Raw genomic sequence first — 17,961 nt, 5'->3', positions numbered from 1 at the left:
TATACAATACACGACGACCTCCCCACTGCTTCCCTCGTCTTTTTCTCGCTCGGAACTGCAAGTATATACATACATCGCGGCGGCATGTAGCCCCCAGCCTTCCTTCTATCCGGAGACGCAGCTAGCCTTTTCGCTCTCCGTCTGCTTCCCGTCCTACTTCTCCTAGCGGCGCAGAGGCTCTGCAAAAGATCCACGAAGAGCTTGCGGTCGTCTGCACGTATACCACGACCTCGTCACCTTTCTTTTCCTTTCCACCCGGTATATCGGTATATACCAGATCGCGCTCCCTCCGCCTCCGCGTCCCTGATCATCCTCATGTACGGCTTTTGGCGTCATGATGCAGCCAGCACCCATAACGTCGCCGCCGCCACCGCCGCTGCAGCGCATGGCACTCAACGAAGAGAAAACCTTGGTCGGTGGGTGCCGTGGACGATACAGGATCCCGCGATGTGCGCTCGAAGCAGCCGCCACTACTGTGAGTCTCGTTCGGGTTTGGCGAGGGGGGTTGAGATTTGAGACTGAGACTGATTTTTTTGCAGGCGAGTGAAGAGCTGGAGGCTACCTCAGAAGGTGTTGTGGGCTGGGCTTGGCTGGGCTGGGCTGCTTGTCAGTGAAGCTATCCTCCGATGCCCTCACGACGGAAGGGACCAGCAGCCTCGCATCATGCGGCTGCGCTGGCGTGGCGAGTGAGTTACTCCCTCCACGGCGAGCCGCAAAGTCGCGACGCGGCGGACGTACGTGTGGACGGCCGTCCTCGTCGACGAATGCCAGCGTTTGCGTTTTGCTGCCAGTGGAACGCAAACTTCCCCTGCCATCTGTTCTCGACACTGGGTCTAGCAAAGCAAACGTACGCCGAGGGTGTTGGAGAGGAGGGAGAGGAGAAAAAGGCGGCCATTCCCCTACAAAGCCAGTATCCTCAATCTCGGATCACCGGTTTACCAACTTCCTCACCTTACATCGCGTCTTTCCGTCGGTATATATCAAGGGCCCATGATCGAGTCCGGGACACTCGGAGCCCTGCTGCTTGGATCCTGGAGCGATATCATGCTCCGCGGTGTCTGGGGGAACGAGGGTCGTTGGTAAGTCGCAGCCCAAATTCTCTACCTCAATCGTCCAAGCTGATAGTCTCAGCAGCCAGCACTTCGGCATTGAACCGTTTTGGAAAAGAGAACACCGCCGAACCATCTCTGGTCGCGGGGCACCGCGACATGATCGACCACTACGATGGTCGCGCTTTCGCTGGTCCGCCTTTTCTTGCCGTCCTGTGTGCTCCCTTGGCCAGCCCAACGAAATTCTGCCGAACTTAGGGAGAGGCTTTGTTGCTGGAAAAGGCTCCGGCGACGTGAACTTCGCACCAGCCCCAAACAACTTCCGGCCAGGGAGAACTCGCGGCGGAGGCTGGAGACGGAGAAAAGACTGGTGGGGTCCACGGAAGCCGATATCACGTCTCGTCTCTGGCCCCCCTTCTGATCCACAATGTCTCACTCTCCCGCCCAGATCTTCTCAAAATTTGGCAAACACAGTGTCGCAATCATCCATCGACCGTTGTCAACTTGTACAACTTCTGGAGCCAGCCGGACGTCTTACCTTGTATATACGGCTTCCCGGACGGACAACTGCCCGACAATGTCGCGGAGCTCCGCGCGCTCCGCCAGACGTCCGAGAGCCCACTCAACGACTCCTGCACTGGAGTCTGAAGTCTTACGGTGGTGGTGAATTGCGGAGGATATCGCAAACCCTTCTCGCGGTCGTCGCCTCCATCTTCACCTACCTCGCTCTCGTGAAAGATGCCCCATCGAAGCGGTCTTGCGTCGAGAGCCGAGTGCGTCACTCGATTCTGGGCTTGGGCTGCGCTGCCAAGCTACTGAAAACGCCACTTCTGGATGTGAGTGCCGCATCTAGTGAATTTTTGCTGCTGAGACTGATGAGCTCGCTCAGTTACGGAAAGAATTGGCTGGCTACATATCAAGAAAGAGCCCAAGCTCTCCCTTCTGTTTCCCCTTTGACACCGCACTTTTCGTGTATACCTCCATCTTCACCTACTTTCCCCCGTATATCGACCCTCATGACCATTCCAGGCGCCCTTCAAAGTTCCTATTCGAGAGCTCCGGCGCAGGTGTTGGCTCAGCGAGCCGCAACACTCCGGCAACGAATCTGTCGCTGTGAGTGCTATTTCCATTGCATTTGACACCTTGTTCTGGTGGTTGGAGACTGACGGCTGTCTGCAGCACCCTCAACCTATCCATCAAGAACCAACAGCAGGCTGCACAATGCCGAGGCACGCTCAAAACCTTGGACTGCAAAGTGGACGAACACGACGATGTGGAGCCGGAGGATCCGGGTCTTGATCTTGCACCGGGCGCTCCGCCTCTTCTTTCTCCCAACGATTCTCACGTCGATCATCTCCTGCTTTCCTCCCGTATATATCGACCCGTGAGTGCCACTTCCGTCGAGTTTGAGACGCTGTGTTGGGGGATGGAGACTGACAGCTGTGTGTAGGCACGTTACGCCCTCAACGAAGACGGCGAATCAGAACTCCGAGCAAGTGGAGCAATGCCACTGCATCAACCCTGCCCAGGAAGTGTTCATCGTTCAGGACGCGTTCATCAAAGGTGGTGCTGCCCGAGACATGCAAATGGTGTGAAGCAAGAACCCCGGCAAACTGGTGTGGAACTCTCTCTCCCTACCATTCTACCTTTCGTATACACCTTCGTCGTGATCGCAAGGAAGATCGCACTGCCTTTCAATTGGTGTTTCGTCAACTCGGCCGACCTGCTCCTGACAAAAGTGCCATTTGTGTGCCTGGTCAGTACATCCATACATACAGTTAGCTGAAATTTTGGCTGACACGTGTGTGTATACAGGTCCACGAAGTCAGCTCTAACGTGACAGCACCGGCACTGAGCCAGATTACGCCGTGGCAGAGCAAGGCGCTGGAGGCGCCTCAAGAGGCGGCCGAGGCATACATGGTTGGCCTCATGGAAGACACCAATTACTGCGCCCAGCATGCGCGTCGCCAGACTATCAAGCGGGTCGGGAAGCGTTCATCAAGGACGATGCTGCCCGAGACAAGCAAATGGTGTGAAGCCAGGAGGTCCTGACTCACCCCCCACACCTGGCGCTCGGCCTCCTCTCTCCCTACCATTCTGCCTTTCGTATACACCTCCATCATCTCCTACTTTCCTCCCGTATAAATTGACTCTCTGGACCGTTCGGAGACCAACCCCTGCTGGTTTATTGCGAGCTTGCCCGTCACACTGCACGCCAATACGATGCCCTCTGCGTGCAGCAACTCGCCGAATGTACCGCTGGCTGGACCCGGAATTCCAAAACTTGTGCTGCCACGACGTGGCTTCTGATGAAGCTCGAGCACCTGCCACGGAGGTCCAGCAGAAAGAGCGCAAGGACGGGATGCGTGCAGAGACGGATGCTCCCCCAGATCAGCAGCAACACGACCAGGCTATTGTTGTAAGTGCCGCATTGATAAATTGTTGTGATGGAGAATATTTTCTGAAAACTGTCTGCAGGGCTGGGCACTCGGAGTCGACATCACTGGCGAATCCCTCGTCCTTCACGTCGGGGTAAAGGAGAAGTACCGCACCTGGTATATTTCTATTCCTCTGCTTCCTCTTCAACATTACCATATATACACTCATCTACGCCTACCTTTTGCCGTGGACCACCAGCAAAATCCACAATTTATAGGGCTGCGGTCCCGAGCCGCGACGTGGACGTCATAGACCGCACCATGTGCCCGTCTGAGGGCCCTCGAGCATCATCCAGCAATCAATGGCCGCGTGGTGTCCGCCTCGCGTCGATGGAAAGTCGCCAGCCTCTTGGATGCAGCATTCTTGCTCGGAGACACAGCCCTGGCAGCTCCCGAAGCAGCACCACGTGGGCCAGGTCGAGCTTCCGACCGGAGACGCCGAGACCACCCAAGGCACGATCGAGGAAGTCGAAGCGGAAAGTTATTGGAGGCCGCGCCCCGGAGGACCACGCAATCGGGGAACTCAAGCAAGGTACCCCATTCTTCGATCTGGCTTGGTCACTCGACACTTCAGTCGTTTCCTACACATTTTCGACTTTGCCTTCCCCGCGTATATATTCACCACTTCTCGGGAGATGTCGTCGCCGCCCTTCTGAGCCAGGCGGCTGTCGCCGACTCGGTCACCTTGTTCCCTTCAAAGCGGGGTCACCCGAGAAATCCTCCCCCAAGGACAGCAGACCCGCGCCGACCAAGAGAAGAACTGGAGGCGACGTCCATGATGCCGCAGTATTTCCTCCCGTCTTCCAGTTCCCAAGCAGCGCGACTCGCTCCAGAGCCCCCTCACCGGTTTCCGTCTCCGCTCGCCTCTGCTTGTTGGCATGTCGTCCCTGTGGTATATACCTCCACCTCCGCCTTCTTGTCTCTTCCGAGGAACGAGCCCGTGATCAAGAAATTCATTTGCACAACGGCACCGCTGCAACGACTATTGCCGGCGTTAAGAAAAGAGTGCTCGCGCCGACGTTCAACCCTCCTGTCGGTTCTACTTCCCAAGGCGTACTCATGAAGATGCCACCGTTACAAAGAGCTTCAATCCAAAGTTCTGGATGTCCGATGGCAGCCGGAATGACACCTCCCTGCCCAACAGCTGTCCCCTCATCACCATGGCTTGGATGGCTAACACTGATGTCACGCCTTGCACAAGTTCTCAAGCAGCCCGAACTCCCTCTCGTGTATATTGGCAGCTCGAAAGCCATGTTCGCCATCCACTCGCACGCAGCCGACCCATTCGTATTAACTGTATTGGGTTTGGGCGTCTTTTGAGAGTGAGTTTCCAGATCCATCAAATTTGGAATCGTTTTGAGAGAGGCTGACATGTTCACTCAGGGCTAGAGAAAGCTCCAAGAGAACAAGGCCGAGATGTCGTCTCTGCCGGATCACAGTCCAGCCCCAGAGGACGGTTGCTTTTATCCTGCACAGGTCTTTCTCTTCCTCAATCTGTGGGCCCAGATTTTCTTCTGTCCCGGGGCTGTATACCGCTATTTTCACCAACCCTGTTCCTGTATATATACAGCTCCTCGTACACTTTCCACGACGCTCCTCACGCTTTTGGAACGTGGATCCATCCAAAGCCATCCATATCCCTTCTTGTCTGGAACAATTTACGTCCGACTACACAAGCTGGGCCGGAGAGCTGGACATGCGTGGACTGGCGTATACAACCTCTGCGCCGGCAAACCTTGAAGTCGAAGCAGCGACAGTGGACGCACTCCATCTCAGTCTTGGGCGCGTCCTACGCCACAGCGATATGGATCGACCCTACGAACGTAAAGATCGATTCCAGTAAGGTCATGTGCAGCGGGCTGGAGCCTTCCAACGCATCACCAGTGAGACTTCAAAGCGAAGCCGCCGCGATGACCAGCTTGCGGGCGCGGCAAGCAGCAGATGAAGAGAATGTTGTGAGTACCAAACCTGTTGAGGAAGGATCCGGTAGAACTGACAAGCTTCTTCAGGACCCGAAGCAAACGGCCGAACGACGTGGCTGCCTACGTTGCTCCGCACTCTCAACATCCGTGCAGAGCCCCATTTGTCGTCCTGTGGAAAGACTTCCATCTCCTTTACTTCTATTTTTCCTCCTCCCATTTATTGACCCGGTTCTTTTATATACCTCCATCATCACTCCCCGCCGTATATAGCCCCGCTCGACGATCTCATCCTCAAGGGGTGGATTTGTCCAACTGAAAATTGAAGCCCTACTCGACGCCGAATTCTTGCCCTGGAGGCCGCAGGGCGAGCTGGCTTACTGCTGGCGTTCTTGGAGCCTCTCCATTCTTGCCCTGGGAAACGCAGTTGGTTTTGGCAACACCTTTCGAAAAGGAGGACGCGATCATGACGAGGGCGCGGACTTGGGATCCCTGTCAAGGTTAAACCCCTTTCGAGACCTCCGAGACGCCACAATGGGTGTCGAAAGAAATCAGACCTCCAGGCAATATGGGTGCGCTTAGGGAGCATTAATTCTCTGCAGCAGCTTCATTTCAGGAGCGTTCGGTTACTGCAACAGCTGCGCCTAGGGAGCATTCGCGCACTGCTGTTGCTACGCTCAAGAAGCAGTCATTCATTGTTGCAGCCAGATCCAGGGAGTCTCATTTGTTCCCGATTTCTTTCCATCGACGTCGACGAGGAGCTCAGGAGAGAGGAAGAGTCATCAACCATCCACACAAGGAAGCTTTCCCGGTCCACACAGCGGCGATCTGCGCCCAGCGAACGTGCAGTCTCCTAATCGCTCTTCTTCCCTCCTCTACCGCTTTTCTCCATCACGTCATCGCCGCTTTCCGTTTGTATACCCACTTCAATCGATGTATATACCCTTCCTGCCTGATTCCAAGCTGAGGAATGACCGGCTCAAACTGTCTCCGCCTCCCGGAGAGCTAGTCGCTTCGTCGAGCAGGTGACGAAGAGGAAGATCAGCATGCAACGCGGAACCCCAAGTACAACGATTCGGTCCAAGTTCAAGAAAGGCAAACAGCGTATTTGCCTCAGCAAAGTTGACTATGCCCAAGAACTTTCCCAATCGGCCTCACCCGCTCCGCTTATGCGGCTCTGTTCCGGCGGAAGAATCGTGCTCTACCTGCATGGATGAAGCCAGCGGCGAAAGAACGCCGGATGTTGACGACATGGAGACATTGGAGATTGTACGACGGCTTTTTGCGCGGCTTGCCAGTCCACCAGTCGACTTTTTCGCCACGCGTTGAGCGCCATCGATGAGCTCTTCCAGCAACAGCCGCTCACATCCACTTTTGGTGTGCGCCGGCGGCGGTAGACGTGAAAGAATGGACAACTCTTCCTTTGCTCGTTGTCCAGGTAGCAGGATCCGCGCAATAGCGTTGTGGGGAGACGAGGAGAAGTATAGCCAGACGCTGCCTCAGGTCTGGCCGCGCTGGCACCCCACCAGGCGGCTACTACTTGACCGCTGCCGAAAGGGCTGACGGCCAATTTTGTGGAGCTGCAGCTTTTGCGCAGACCACGGCTTCGGTGCTCGTCTCACGGCCCAGACAACGTACTGTGGATCCGGCTTCTTTGTTTCCTTCGCCTGCGTGCGCGTTGCGCGTCTTGACAACGACTCCATCACCGCGCGCGCGTCCTCCTATAACTCAATGCAACTGGTTTCGCTCCTGCAGACTCGCCACCGTGCCTGGCGTCCATCACGACCTTTCCTTGCTTCTTCTGCTCCAAAGACAATCACCTGCTTCCACACTGCACACTGAGGTGACGCCGTCGGCAAAGGTGACCAGCCACTGTGGACGTTCAGCCCGGAGATGCAACGGCTCCCACAGCTCTACGCAACCCGGAGACGGATCCTGGCCGTGATTCAAGAACTACCTGGCGGCGAAACGTCTCTCTTCTCGCAAAGCCAAGGCTCAAGCCAATGCTCAAGTCCGCTGGCGTGCGTCCTCGCGGGCCAATTGATGCGACGACCGAATCGGCAACAACCCATGCCATCTAGACCTTTGTCCGCCCCACGGCCTGGATCTCTCGCCCAGGCGCGGTCGCACCTCACGCTACCATGGGTGAAAGCACAACCCCTCGCCATGGGCCTGCGGTCTGGGGGACGGCTTGAATGTATAGGTGAGCCTTTTGGTATCTTTGGTGGAAATAATGATGCTAACGCGCATGAGATCGGGGCCTGCTTGTTTTATGTTCGTCCTATATAACCATCTCCACGCCTCTCGATGTCTGGGACTCTGTTGCCGAGTCTTCATCACTTTGCATGGAAAGACGTTGTCGATGAGTCGCTGACGCTCCCGCAGCGCACTTCCTCCACCATCTTAGCCCCGCGGATCAGGAACCAAAGGTAAGTTGTAGTTTCGAGGCCCACAATTGCAAGCCTGACCTCGCCCAGTCCGAAAGCGCGACGCGGAAGAGCAGGCGGCGACAAGCAACAAGCGGCTCCGAGAGCATGCTCCCAAAGGTCCCGACGCCCAGCCTTTCATCACCGAGGAGTCAAAGACCGTTTCATTCAAGGGACATGCCGCAGTGGTGGGCTTTGGGTTAAGCCCTCCCGGTGGAGCTATCTTGCTGTCTCTGTGGCGGACGGTCGAAGCGGAATGCGCAAGATGGGATGGGTCTCTGTGGGCTGGATGTCACTGGCGAAAGGTAAGATCTTTGTCTGAACAGGTGCGTCATCTGGTTTGCAATGTTTCCGGGTAATTGATGCTAATTGGTTGGACGCGAGCCAGATCTGTTTGGAGAGCCTGCTTGACCAGGATTCGGGGCTTGTCAGCAACCCCAAAATCCAGGCCGGTGGAGGTTGCCCATAAAAGTCTTTTGCGTCTTCCTCGGCGCGCAATGTCAACGGGTCCTGAAGAGGAGCGTAATGAACACTCAAACCCCAAAGGCACTTCTTCTGCTGTCGAATCCGGCTTAGCTTTCAAACTCCCACAGAAGTGGAAGACGAGGGCCGCGATCAAAAACATCAAAATTCTCAACTTTCGGAAGCGCACAACTTCAAACCGGCCGAGAGTTGCTGCGTCATCGACAAATTTTCCCAGCAATCCACGCGCTGTCACTCGTCACTGCAGCGAGGATCAAGCCAGCTGACAGCGAGAAGCACGCCATCGTGTACTTCTTCACGGCGCGACGCGTGGCCCTCGAGGACATGACTGATGGAAGAATCCATAGGCATGGCCGTATATACCTCTTCCTCTCTGCGAATGGTCAGCGAGACAACATTCCTCCTTCTTCTCTCGGCAAAGGCCCCCAAAGAAGACCTCGGTCACCCTTCTCGGACACATCCTATTCCAGGCTGTTGCCGAAGCTCACCTTTTCGGCGTCAGTCGGCCTCCGTTCTTTGTATGCCTGCCACCACCGGCCGCGGAGGCTTCAGGGATACTCCGAGCGAGAGGGAGCAGCTCACAGCAGGCGGCCGTATGTCTTCAGGCCTGTCGAAGACGCGATGACGTGCGAACTCCAGGAACTTTACGACTTTCCAGCCTGGTTTTCCCTGCTCCCCTGGTCGCAGCGCGACTGTCCGGGCTATCTGCCTGAACACCGGCAAAGAAGACCGAGTCCCACGAGTCCGTCAAGCGCACAAGACGCTGAGATATCGCATGTCGACCAAATCAGTGCCCAGAATCTGTGGGGAGCGCTCCTTTCCAGAAGAAATACCACTGATTTGCTCCCGCTTGGGAATCGGTTCTCCCGCTTACTTTTCCTCTCACTCTTTTATACAATCCACCGTATATACGCCTTCCTCTACTTCCAATCCCGATACGTCATGTTGTTCTGCGCGTCTTGCGCGAAAGGGCCCGGGCACTTAAGACATCCAGTCACCTGCGTCAGTGCCGCAACGTCATTTGCCTGTGGCCGGGACGCCAACACAACACCGGCTACAGAGAACTCCGCACCGGCGTATGTGTGTGCGTCTTGCCCCGGCGTATATCCGCCGTCGCGGCGACCCCTAACGAACACAAGGACTCGGTGGAACGCTACCAGGCCCGCCACGGCACGCCTCCCCCAATGCCGGTTCCTGCTGCTCCCCTAAAGCCCTATACCAACAACAATAGGCATGTGCTCCATCTGGGCTGGGACGCACTCATCTTGGTCCTCATTCTTTGGCGGGCGCTGTCAGGAAACCAAGGGTCAGCAAAATCCAAGTGCTCTCAACACGATGAGGAGTCCTGGCTTCTAAGAAGTGGATGGAACACTTGATCTGGAGAGACCCGGGAGCGTTCATGCACACGCGCAGCCCCCCGTCACCACCGCCGCCCGTCCCGTTCGGCGAGCCATTCCCCACGAAATGCGGCGAGCGACTCCGCGTCGACCTCATGTCTTTTACAACCCTACCATTTTTGTTTTTGTATATTGCAACCGGCACGGTTGGTCAAGTCAAGACCCCGGGAGCTTGTGCCCACATTCGGAGCGCACATTGCCCAGGGCATGACATCCTTTCGGCAGCTTCGAGTGGCCTTTGTATAGTGTCAGATGTCTACAATTTCACAGGTCTTGTTGATTCCTTCCCCCAGCTTGGTCTCTTGCCCTGTTGGCTCCGAACGGCGCATCGGTCGCGTGTCCAATCTGGCATCAAACAAGCCATCTGCGCCCAAAAGCCTGGAACTGAAAGACAGCGACAACTATTCTCCGAATTTGGCTGCACCAACAACAGGAAACCGGCTCAAGGGCTGTTCTCTTAACCGCCAGGGTGAGAATAGTCTTGGGGGTTGCTCATTGCAGCAACAGTCGGCGTTGTCACCGGCTCACGTGCACTTCGCACACGCAGTATGAACACCCTATCAAATGCCAGTTGTACGAGTAAGATGCTGCCACCTACTCCCAGCTTCCACGCCTTGGCCCCCAACGCCGTCAACGTCTTCGTCGAAGGTCAGCTTCGAGTCGCTCAACCGCGCCGGCGCGCTCCTGAGGAACGAAACGGATTCGGTGTAGCTAGACACGCAGCACGGGCCGGAAAAAAGGTGCTTCGTACCAATCCCTCTCCTCTGGTCTTACACATGACCTGCGGCCCGCGACTCGTCAAAGGACCATTCCATGGATGACGAGGTCCACGTGATGACCATTCATGAGTGGGAAGACTGGTACCGTCAGGCAAAGCTAATCACCGATCAACTCTCCATCGACAGCGAGTGGGCCACTCTTGCCGCCCAGGATTTCAACACGAGGAACGACGGGTCGACCTGGGCAGACTCCCAACGTCCACAAACAAATGATTTCATCTTGAGGGCACCGTACGTATCCAGAACTCCACACGTGCAGAAAAGTGGCCGACGGTCGCAGGTGTGGTCATTCGTGTGGTTTTTGTGGCTGACGTAGCCTCTTTTGTTGGAAGAGGAATGCAACGTCGAGTGTGTTGCGGGGAAGGCTTCCTGGCACATGCTTGTGGAGAGTTTCGTCCACTGGTCCAGATTAGAGACGTCTCTCACTTTCGACAACTGCATTGGCCAACGGGTCTTGTTGTATATCCTGCATATGGACATTTTTCCTGATTTCGGACCCATGCTGGTAAGTTTTCACAGCGCCCCGAACGCTCCTCTTGCTCACCTTCCCCCTTAAACAATGCAGGGCCCTCCGTACGACCCCCTCGCCACACGTTGCTGATTTGGTTGTTTGTTCATCAGATTCATTGATCGAAAGCCCGAGATACGACCCCGAGCATTATCTCTCTGAGGCGGATTCTGTCAGAGGCTGCACTATAGCGATCATGGAAGGACAAACGACCAGCCTTCCGCAATTCTGCAGAAGAGGACACCGAAAGATGCCCTCTGCGTGGATTGCAAGTCCGACCTGAACATTCCTTTCTGTTCCAGATCTCAGTCCATCACTGTGTCTGTGTTTCCCGTCGGCTCCCTAATGGGATAATGACTGATTTGTGTGTAGTCGCTCTGCGGGAGAGTGGACCTCTTGTGAAAACCTCAGGATTGTGACGCAGAACTTGTGATTTTTCGACCCGTCCTCAGGTACGTGTCTACAGCTCCCTGTCTTGCAGACTCAGGACTGACCGAATTGTGCGCCTTTAGTATATATCTCGTTTCTGGCTCCATTCGTACACGCGTCGATACTGAGGAAACTTCACTGCGCAACTACACTATTGGTCCCAGTTCCCGTTCGAGAGGCCGCGCTGTTCCCTTGGCTGTTTTCTTCGGCATAAAAGGATCTGGATTGGTTCCGCATAACCAATCCAATCGTCCGCGCCCTCTCCGCCAACAGCAAGTCGGTAGACCTTGGCTGCGGGAGCGTGCAAAATTGCATAGACTTGCAATCTGCAACCTTCAATTACATCGCTCGCATCTGCTACCACCACTAAGATGCCCCCCAAGCGCGTCATTGAAGGTGGAGAATCCCGACTCGTCGAAGTCCAGCTCGGAGCAGAGCGTTTCCATTGAAGCGAGGGCTGACGATCAAAGGAGCGCTCAAAATCGACTCATCGGATTTGTTCTGTCCGTATATCTTGTCCTTATATGTAAGCTTTCAACCGAATTTCTGACCTTGTCACCTTTGAATAGTGCTAATGACGCTCAGATACAACGGCCGATTAAAGCTTTCCGTGCGGAGAGAAAGGCATTCCAGGCGGACCACTTCAAGGAGAGGTCGACGATCAAGCGTTTCTCCCAATTCACTGGGTTGGTCAAAACGCCATCAAAAGTCGGACCAGCTTGAAATCTGGAAATCGAATCGAGGTCTCCAGCGAACCCCCGTAGGGCTTGGGACGAGGGTGCTTGAAAGATGATTGCACTGAAGCCGTCGTCGACCAATTCCGCCAATGCACTCCTTGTACAAAGCGCTGCGCAGCCCGAGAGCTCCCAGCTTTGTCGGCAACTACAAAAAGCCCTCCCGCTTCCACTAAGCCTTTGTCGACTCGGACAAAATGCACCAGGAGCCGGCCGTGCATCAAGCTCCGCACTGGCGATGGGGATTTCTCCGAGTCCGAGTCCGCTTCTCAGTCTACCTGGAGACACACAGTGGAACGACTCAAGTGTCCTTACTTTTCCCGCAGACTACCGGCAAATTCCGCAGTACACTTTCTTCTTTACCGATTAACTCGTATATCGACATGTATATCCACCCTTCCTCCGACTGCATCCGTCCGCTGCCATTGCTTTCTCATGTCCATCCAGCCAAAGATGCTTCGGGGACCAGGAAAATTCCCGCGACGAGTGGGACAATGACGCTCTGGTTGACGGGTTGACTCCACCCAATCGCATCCACCGTGCAGATATCCAAAGCGTTCCCGCAGGCCTTGATTGGGTCGGTGGGCCGGCTCTCTACGACACTCACTTCCCAACGCCTTGGTTCCCGTAACAGCTCTTGAACGCTCCATGTGTTGCGGCAGATGAGTGAGCACTCCCAAGTCTTGGGCGCTACCTGGAAGATGTGGACGAACAGCCTATTTCCGTCTGTTAGCGGCGACCGGAGCATGTAGAGATCGCCACTCAGTTCCTGAAGACCAACAGCGTACCCGAATGGGAAGATGGACCGGCCAGGGGTATACGTCAAGACAGGGTCGGCGTCCAGAGGGCGAGCCGCAGACATTGTCAACGACTTTGGAGTCTCCGCTCCACGTCTTGAGCCCAATCCACGTTCTTCCACTCGCCAGTGCCGGAGAAAGCGACTCATTGTGGTTTGGACTGCGGGAAATTGCCCGGATCACTCGCACCGCCTCTCGAATCCGAGTCCAAGCCAAGAGCAAAGTCTCTGTGGCAGGCTTTTTTCGACGAGGCCACTGCGGCGAGCTTGAGGCTACCGAATACCCTCGACCAAATTCAGGAATCTGAAGCAGACCGCGACAACCGAGCTGGAGCCCTTCACTTGCACTGCTTGCTCCAGACTGCGATCTTGATTATTTTCTTCGTATATATTCACTGCACATGTGTGGCTGTGGCACAGTCTGGGTCCCCCGCGACCGACGCCGTCCATTGGTCATCACCCGGCTATTGACACAGCAGAGCCCCTGTTCCGCCGGCTCTCTCTGCGCCTCCCCAGGTGCCAAGCGACAAAGAGCCTGCACATGGCCGTGTGTGGGGTTGCGGTGCGACGGAGGAGCTTGGGCAGGAGTCGGACTTTCGATTGCTCAAGGGCGGAGAGATCTCCATGGATTACCAAGTTGTTGGAGGCAGATACCTTTACAGTGAGAGAAGATGGATGCAACTCTCGCATTGGGAGCTTGTTAGTTCTAAAATCGGGTGTAAAGATAAAGATAGAATAAGTTAGGGAGGAATTCATCTGGACGCCCTGTTGAAGCGTTTTCCCATTCGGTGCGAAGAGACCTGTCTCGTGAAATTCATTGCTCTTTCCGCGCGTTCGATTTTGACGAATTTTTTTCCGCTGCGTTGAGTCGATCGAAGGTGAAGTCTTTCCAGACGTTCGATGTTGGACGTAGTTGCCGCTTTGGGACGTGCCTTCTCTTCTACTTACACTCGACAGCCAAAATCGTGACCGGTGCTCAAAAGCTCGCCATTCCTCTTCAACACCACTCGAGGCACGTCAATCGAATGGTCCTCATCCTTCCCAACGCTTCATAAAGTACCCTCCAGTCGTTCTCGTGTTGTACTCTTCTCTCGCCCTTCCACCATGGCTTTTCACTTCGGCACCGGCCGCTCCGCCCTGTTCACTATTAACCATGGGCACATTCAATTCCCGTATGACTACAGGAACCAGCGGCGCGTCGAGGAACACCTGAACTACCAAGATCCAAGCATTGACCACGATGGCATTGCAATCCGCGACACGTCGCTGCCACTGAGCATGCGCCTCGCCGCCTGGGACCGCTGGAAGGTCGTCGACGCCAGCATCACCAACGACTGGAACAACGCGGGCCGGCCACCCTGTGCCTGGTGTCTCCGAGTCCACGTCCCTCCGCACGTCAGCCGCGACGAGGTCGAGCGCCGCCACGAAACGCGCTGGGCAGGCCGCAAGCTGGAAGGAGGCAGGGGCCCATGTCGGCGTTGCGCGTGCCACCACGGCGGCGTGTGCCGGACGCCCCAGTGCCAGTTCTGCTTCAACTACCACTACGGCTCGATGCCTTGCGACAGGGCCGCGAGGAGGAGGGCCGCTGCTGGTCTCGCGCCTGTTGAGGTGCCGCCGCCGCAACGCGACCTGCAGCAGCAGCACGACGCCGCAGAGGAGCGCCGAATCGAAACGATTGCCTTCGAGGCCATGCGCAATACTGTCAATGCTATGAACGCCGAGCCGCTGGACTTTGCGACTATGGCAGCGTACTGGAGCTCTTTCTTGCGCAAAGGCGACATCGACACACACAACCTGCGCCTGGTCGTGTCCGGCGCCATGAAAGCGCTCGTCCACGGCGCCCACACGACGACAACAACGTCCGCCATGGCGATGTATCTCGCGCCGTTCCTCAGCGAGCTGTCCCGGGAGCATCCGTCACGGTTCCAGTCCGTACTCTCGGAATTGATGTCGGCCTTCGTCCACAGCGCCGTCGCCTCCCTGCGCGACCTCTCCCACATCGCCCGCCTGGCCGACTCGATTGCCAGTGAGGTGGCCCAGCATACGACGGCCAAGAGGAGGATGGAGGAGGGCTATGGCGACTGTGCCAGGAACAAGCGTGTCAGGGCGTACTCGGACGACGACGTCAGCTGAGTGGGGACCCTACTGTTCGAGCGGCGGAATGCTCCCTGTGCGCTGCCTCCTGATTTTTTGTCTGTTTTGCTCCAAGGGAAGGATTATACTGGCGTCGTGTGTGATGAACATTGCAAATGAAGATGTATGGCGAAGGGCCGCGTTTAGGGGCGCGTTTAGGGTGGGTATCTCGCTGGAATCAGATGGTAGCTTACGATCCGAACATGTCGCGGAAAATATGGCATTACACACTACCTACGTAGACAAAAATTATCTGCCAACTACTGATCCGCTCACTCCCCTACCCACACAACTCCTTGACCTTCGCCCCGGTGCCCAACTCGTCGAAATAAGCCAGCACGGCGTCTGCGTGCACCATGTCCAGCTTGCCGAGCGCCGGGTGCGAGCTGCGCAGCACCTGGCCGTTCCAGAGGACGCGCAGGAAGTATTTCTTCGTCGTCGTGGTCGGTTGAGACGAGAAGAGCGGGAAGGCGCGGGGTTCGTCTTTCGCGTTTGCGTCTGCGTCTGCGGACGACGGGGGAGCCGTCGATGAGGAGGTTGAGGAGGAGGCCGACTCCACCGGCACACTGACATTCTTTGCATACAGCTCAAACACGACCTCGGCGCCCATGCCCGGCCACACCATCTCGTCGACCTGCAGGAGCGCCAGCAGCCGCGCCATCGAGCCGTCGTGCGCCGTGTTGTGGCGAAAGCGCACGCGCTGGCCGCCGTCGGCGTCGACGACGCCGCGCAGGCTGGCCGCCAGCTCGCCGAGCCACACGCCGAAGCCGCCGACGGCGTACGCCAGGCTCTCGACGGCGCCGCGGTACAGGTAGCCGTACTCCCACATGCCGAGGCGGAAGACGGCGTCGGCTTGCGCCTGCGACACGCAGTCGGTGGGCGCGCCGGTGCGGCACGGCAGCGGCTTCGCGTGGCAGAGGCGCGCCGACAGCGAGTCGAAGTAGTGGTCCCAGCTCTGGTGCCAGGCGGCGCTGGACGCGTTGACGCCGGAGATGGCGTCGAGGGCGGCGAAGAGCGGCGACGACGCCGCGAGGTGCGCGGTCCAGTTCGACGACGGCGCGGCGCTGCCGACGCCGTAGAGCGCGGCGAGGGCTGTCGCTGCGCTGCACGTGTACGCCGGCTCGAGCGAGTCGATCGTCGCGGGCTGGATGTGGAGCGGGACGTTGGCTTGCTGCTGCGCGGCGGCGGCGGCGGGCGACGAGGCGTTGGCGAAGAAGCCCGGGATCAGCATGCTGGAGACCTGCGACGTGATGACGTTGTTGGTGACGCGGAACGCGCTCTGCTCGCGCGCCGTCTGCGGCTCCAGAAAGCTGAGGAGCTCGCCGTAGACGGACCACAGGTCGAGCCCGTGCTGGAACGCGTCGTCGAGGCCGCCGCGCGTGATTTGCGGGAACTGGCACGACCCGTTGAAGCCGCTGGTTGGCGCAAAGGGGTTCGACGGCGACGTGTAGACGGACCAGTACGTCGGCGCCGAGACGTTGCCCGGTGGGTTGAGCGGCTGCGCGTGGTAGAAGAGGCCTTCGTCGTCACATGACCAGGGGTAGTTTTCGCGGGGGAACGTGTTGGCGGCATAGGGCGTACGTTTGTGGTGGCGGTGGATCTGGTGGTGTTAGATTTTGATATTGAGATGAGACGAGCTTCTGGGAAAACTCACCACCTCGACGTACTCCAACTCGTACTCGTCACTCGCAACTGGATATTCCTGAGCTCTTACGTGCGGCATGTTGCACCAATTATACGTGCCATACGGCGTGCCCTCGGGCAAAAACGACGAATTGAAAATGAAGCCATGAACGCCAGTCCCATTAATAACGTCGTCAAGATTGTTAATCCACGACTGCGCCGGCGGATACCACGCGCCAGCGACGGAGCTGTTGAGAAACTTGGCCGCCATGGCAGCGGTCAATTTAGGCTTCTTCCTGGGCCCAGCGACGGTTGCAGCTTTTTGCCGTTCAAGGGGGATTTGCGCGGGCCGCAGCTGGAACGAGACGACGACGTGGTCGCCCGAGTGCAGGATGATGCCGACGGTGAGGAAGCTGACGAGGACGACGAGGATCCAGGCGAGCTGGTAGGAAGCGGTGCCCGCGGCCGGGCGGTCGCGGTCGTCGTCGGCAGGAGGCTTCTCGTACCAGGCGACGGCGTACCTGTGCCGCGTCTTTGATCGAAAAGCCATGATGGGCGGCGACGGCGTGCTGCTGGACGGGCGCCTCATTGGCTCAGGTCATGTCTGGTCGGATGCGGAGGCGGGCTGCCGATTTTGCATCTCATTTCCAAGACGGCGGCGGGCGGGGCAGAGTGACATGGCCTGGGACTCAAGGGGGCGATGGGACCATATATAGAGGCATGGGGTTCGATGGCGAAGCTGCGAGGAGGTTGTTGAGGAGACAACAAGGCATTGGAGTGAGCGGAGGACAGGCCCGGGTTTCAGATGGCATGCGGTGAATGTTCGGATCTCCGTCCGCATCTCGACGGCACACGGTCAACCAACGACATCCCTTCATCTTTCCGCAGTCCTTTGGCATCTCTCACGGCTCACAATTGTCGTCATTCATCAAAAGACGTGATGTTGGCCGCAGTCCAGCGGTAGCCTTTACAGCTTTGAGCATGGCCGGCACAACCCACGCTCCAACAGTTTTCTGCGAACAATGGGCCATCAGCAAGGGGCGCAAAGACGCCATCTGACAATCAGCAAATCTGGAATCTGCAGCTCACTGCCGCCTTTTCAGCCCAAAGGCTTCACAAGGACAGACTGGAACGATAGAAGAGCAGAGGCGGCTTCGTTTCGCGATGGCCTTTGGAGCTGAGCGAGCAATCGACTTCTGCAAAATCTCCATTTCGATGTGCCATTGCTCCATGTGCACAATACCTTC

General features: G+C 56.9%; 5 protein-coding genes across 5 annotated transcripts; 4 read left to right on the top strand and 1 right to left on the bottom strand.

Moving 5' to 3' along the window:
- The first annotated feature begins 802 nt into the window (after nucleotides 1–802).
- J3D65DRAFT_373864 (uncharacterized protein) lies at nucleotides 803–3,395 on the top strand. Its single transcript, XM_066795728.1, has 6 exons — nucleotides 803–1,079; nucleotides 1,135–1,885; nucleotides 1,939–2,162; nucleotides 2,229–2,433; nucleotides 2,500–2,805; nucleotides 2,865–3,395. The coding sequence occupies exons 1-6, from the start codon at nucleotides 991–993 to the stop codon at nucleotides 3,099–3,101; spliced, it is 1,812 nt and encodes a 603-aa protein (XP_066655440.1). The 5' UTR covers nucleotides 803–990; the 3' UTR covers nucleotides 3,102–3,395.
- On the top strand, nucleotides 3,350–5,237 carry J3D65DRAFT_374814 (uncharacterized protein). Its single transcript, XM_066795730.1, has 3 exons — nucleotides 3,350–3,468; nucleotides 3,528–4,809; nucleotides 4,871–5,237. The coding sequence occupies exon 2, from the start codon at nucleotides 3,749–3,751 to the stop codon at nucleotides 4,805–4,807; it is 1,059 nt and encodes a 352-aa protein (XP_066655439.1). The 5' UTR covers nucleotides 3,350–3,468; nucleotides 3,528–3,748; the 3' UTR covers nucleotides 4,808–4,809; nucleotides 4,871–5,237.
- A 3,142-nt stretch (nucleotides 5,238–8,379) lies between these two features.
- On the top strand, nucleotides 8,380–9,744 carry J3D65DRAFT_374633 (uncharacterized protein). Its single transcript, XM_066795729.1, has one exon. It carries the CDS (start codon nucleotides 8,640–8,642, stop codon nucleotides 9,522–9,524), a length of 885 nt encoding a protein of 294 aa, XP_066655438.1. The 5' UTR covers nucleotides 8,380–8,639; the 3' UTR covers nucleotides 9,525–9,744.
- Nucleotides 9,745–14,062: 4,318 nt separating this feature from the next.
- On the top strand, nucleotides 14,063–15,091 carry J3D65DRAFT_603285 (uncharacterized protein; the record flags this gene model as incomplete). Its single annotated transcript, XM_066798197.1, has 1 exon — nucleotides 14,063–15,091. The coding sequence occupies one exon, from the start codon at nucleotides 14,063–14,065 to the stop codon at nucleotides 15,089–15,091; it is 1,029 nt and encodes a 342-aa protein (XP_066655437.1).
- A 280-nt stretch (nucleotides 15,092–15,371) lies between these two features.
- Nucleotides 15,372–17,264, bottom strand: J3D65DRAFT_603284 (histidine acid phosphatase-like protein; the record flags this gene model as incomplete). Its single annotated transcript, XM_066798196.1, has 2 exons — nucleotides 15,372–16,691; nucleotides 16,746–17,264. The coding sequence occupies 2 exons, from the start codon at nucleotides 17,262–17,264 to the stop codon at nucleotides 15,372–15,374; spliced, it is 1,839 nt and encodes a 612-aa protein (XP_066655436.1).
- Between the last annotated feature and the right edge of the window lie 697 nt (nucleotides 17,265–17,961).

This window comes from Phyllosticta citribraziliensis, assembly GCF_038025025.1.
Source record: "Phyllosticta citribraziliensis strain CPC 17464 chromosome Unknown J3D65scaffold_6, whole genome shotgun sequence".
Lineage (NCBI taxonomy): Eukaryota > Fungi > Ascomycota > Dothideomycetes > Botryosphaeriales > Phyllostictaceae > Phyllosticta > Phyllosticta citribraziliensis.
Note: the sequence above shows the minus strand (reverse complement) of the source record. Positions and strands in the feature narration are given on the sequence as shown.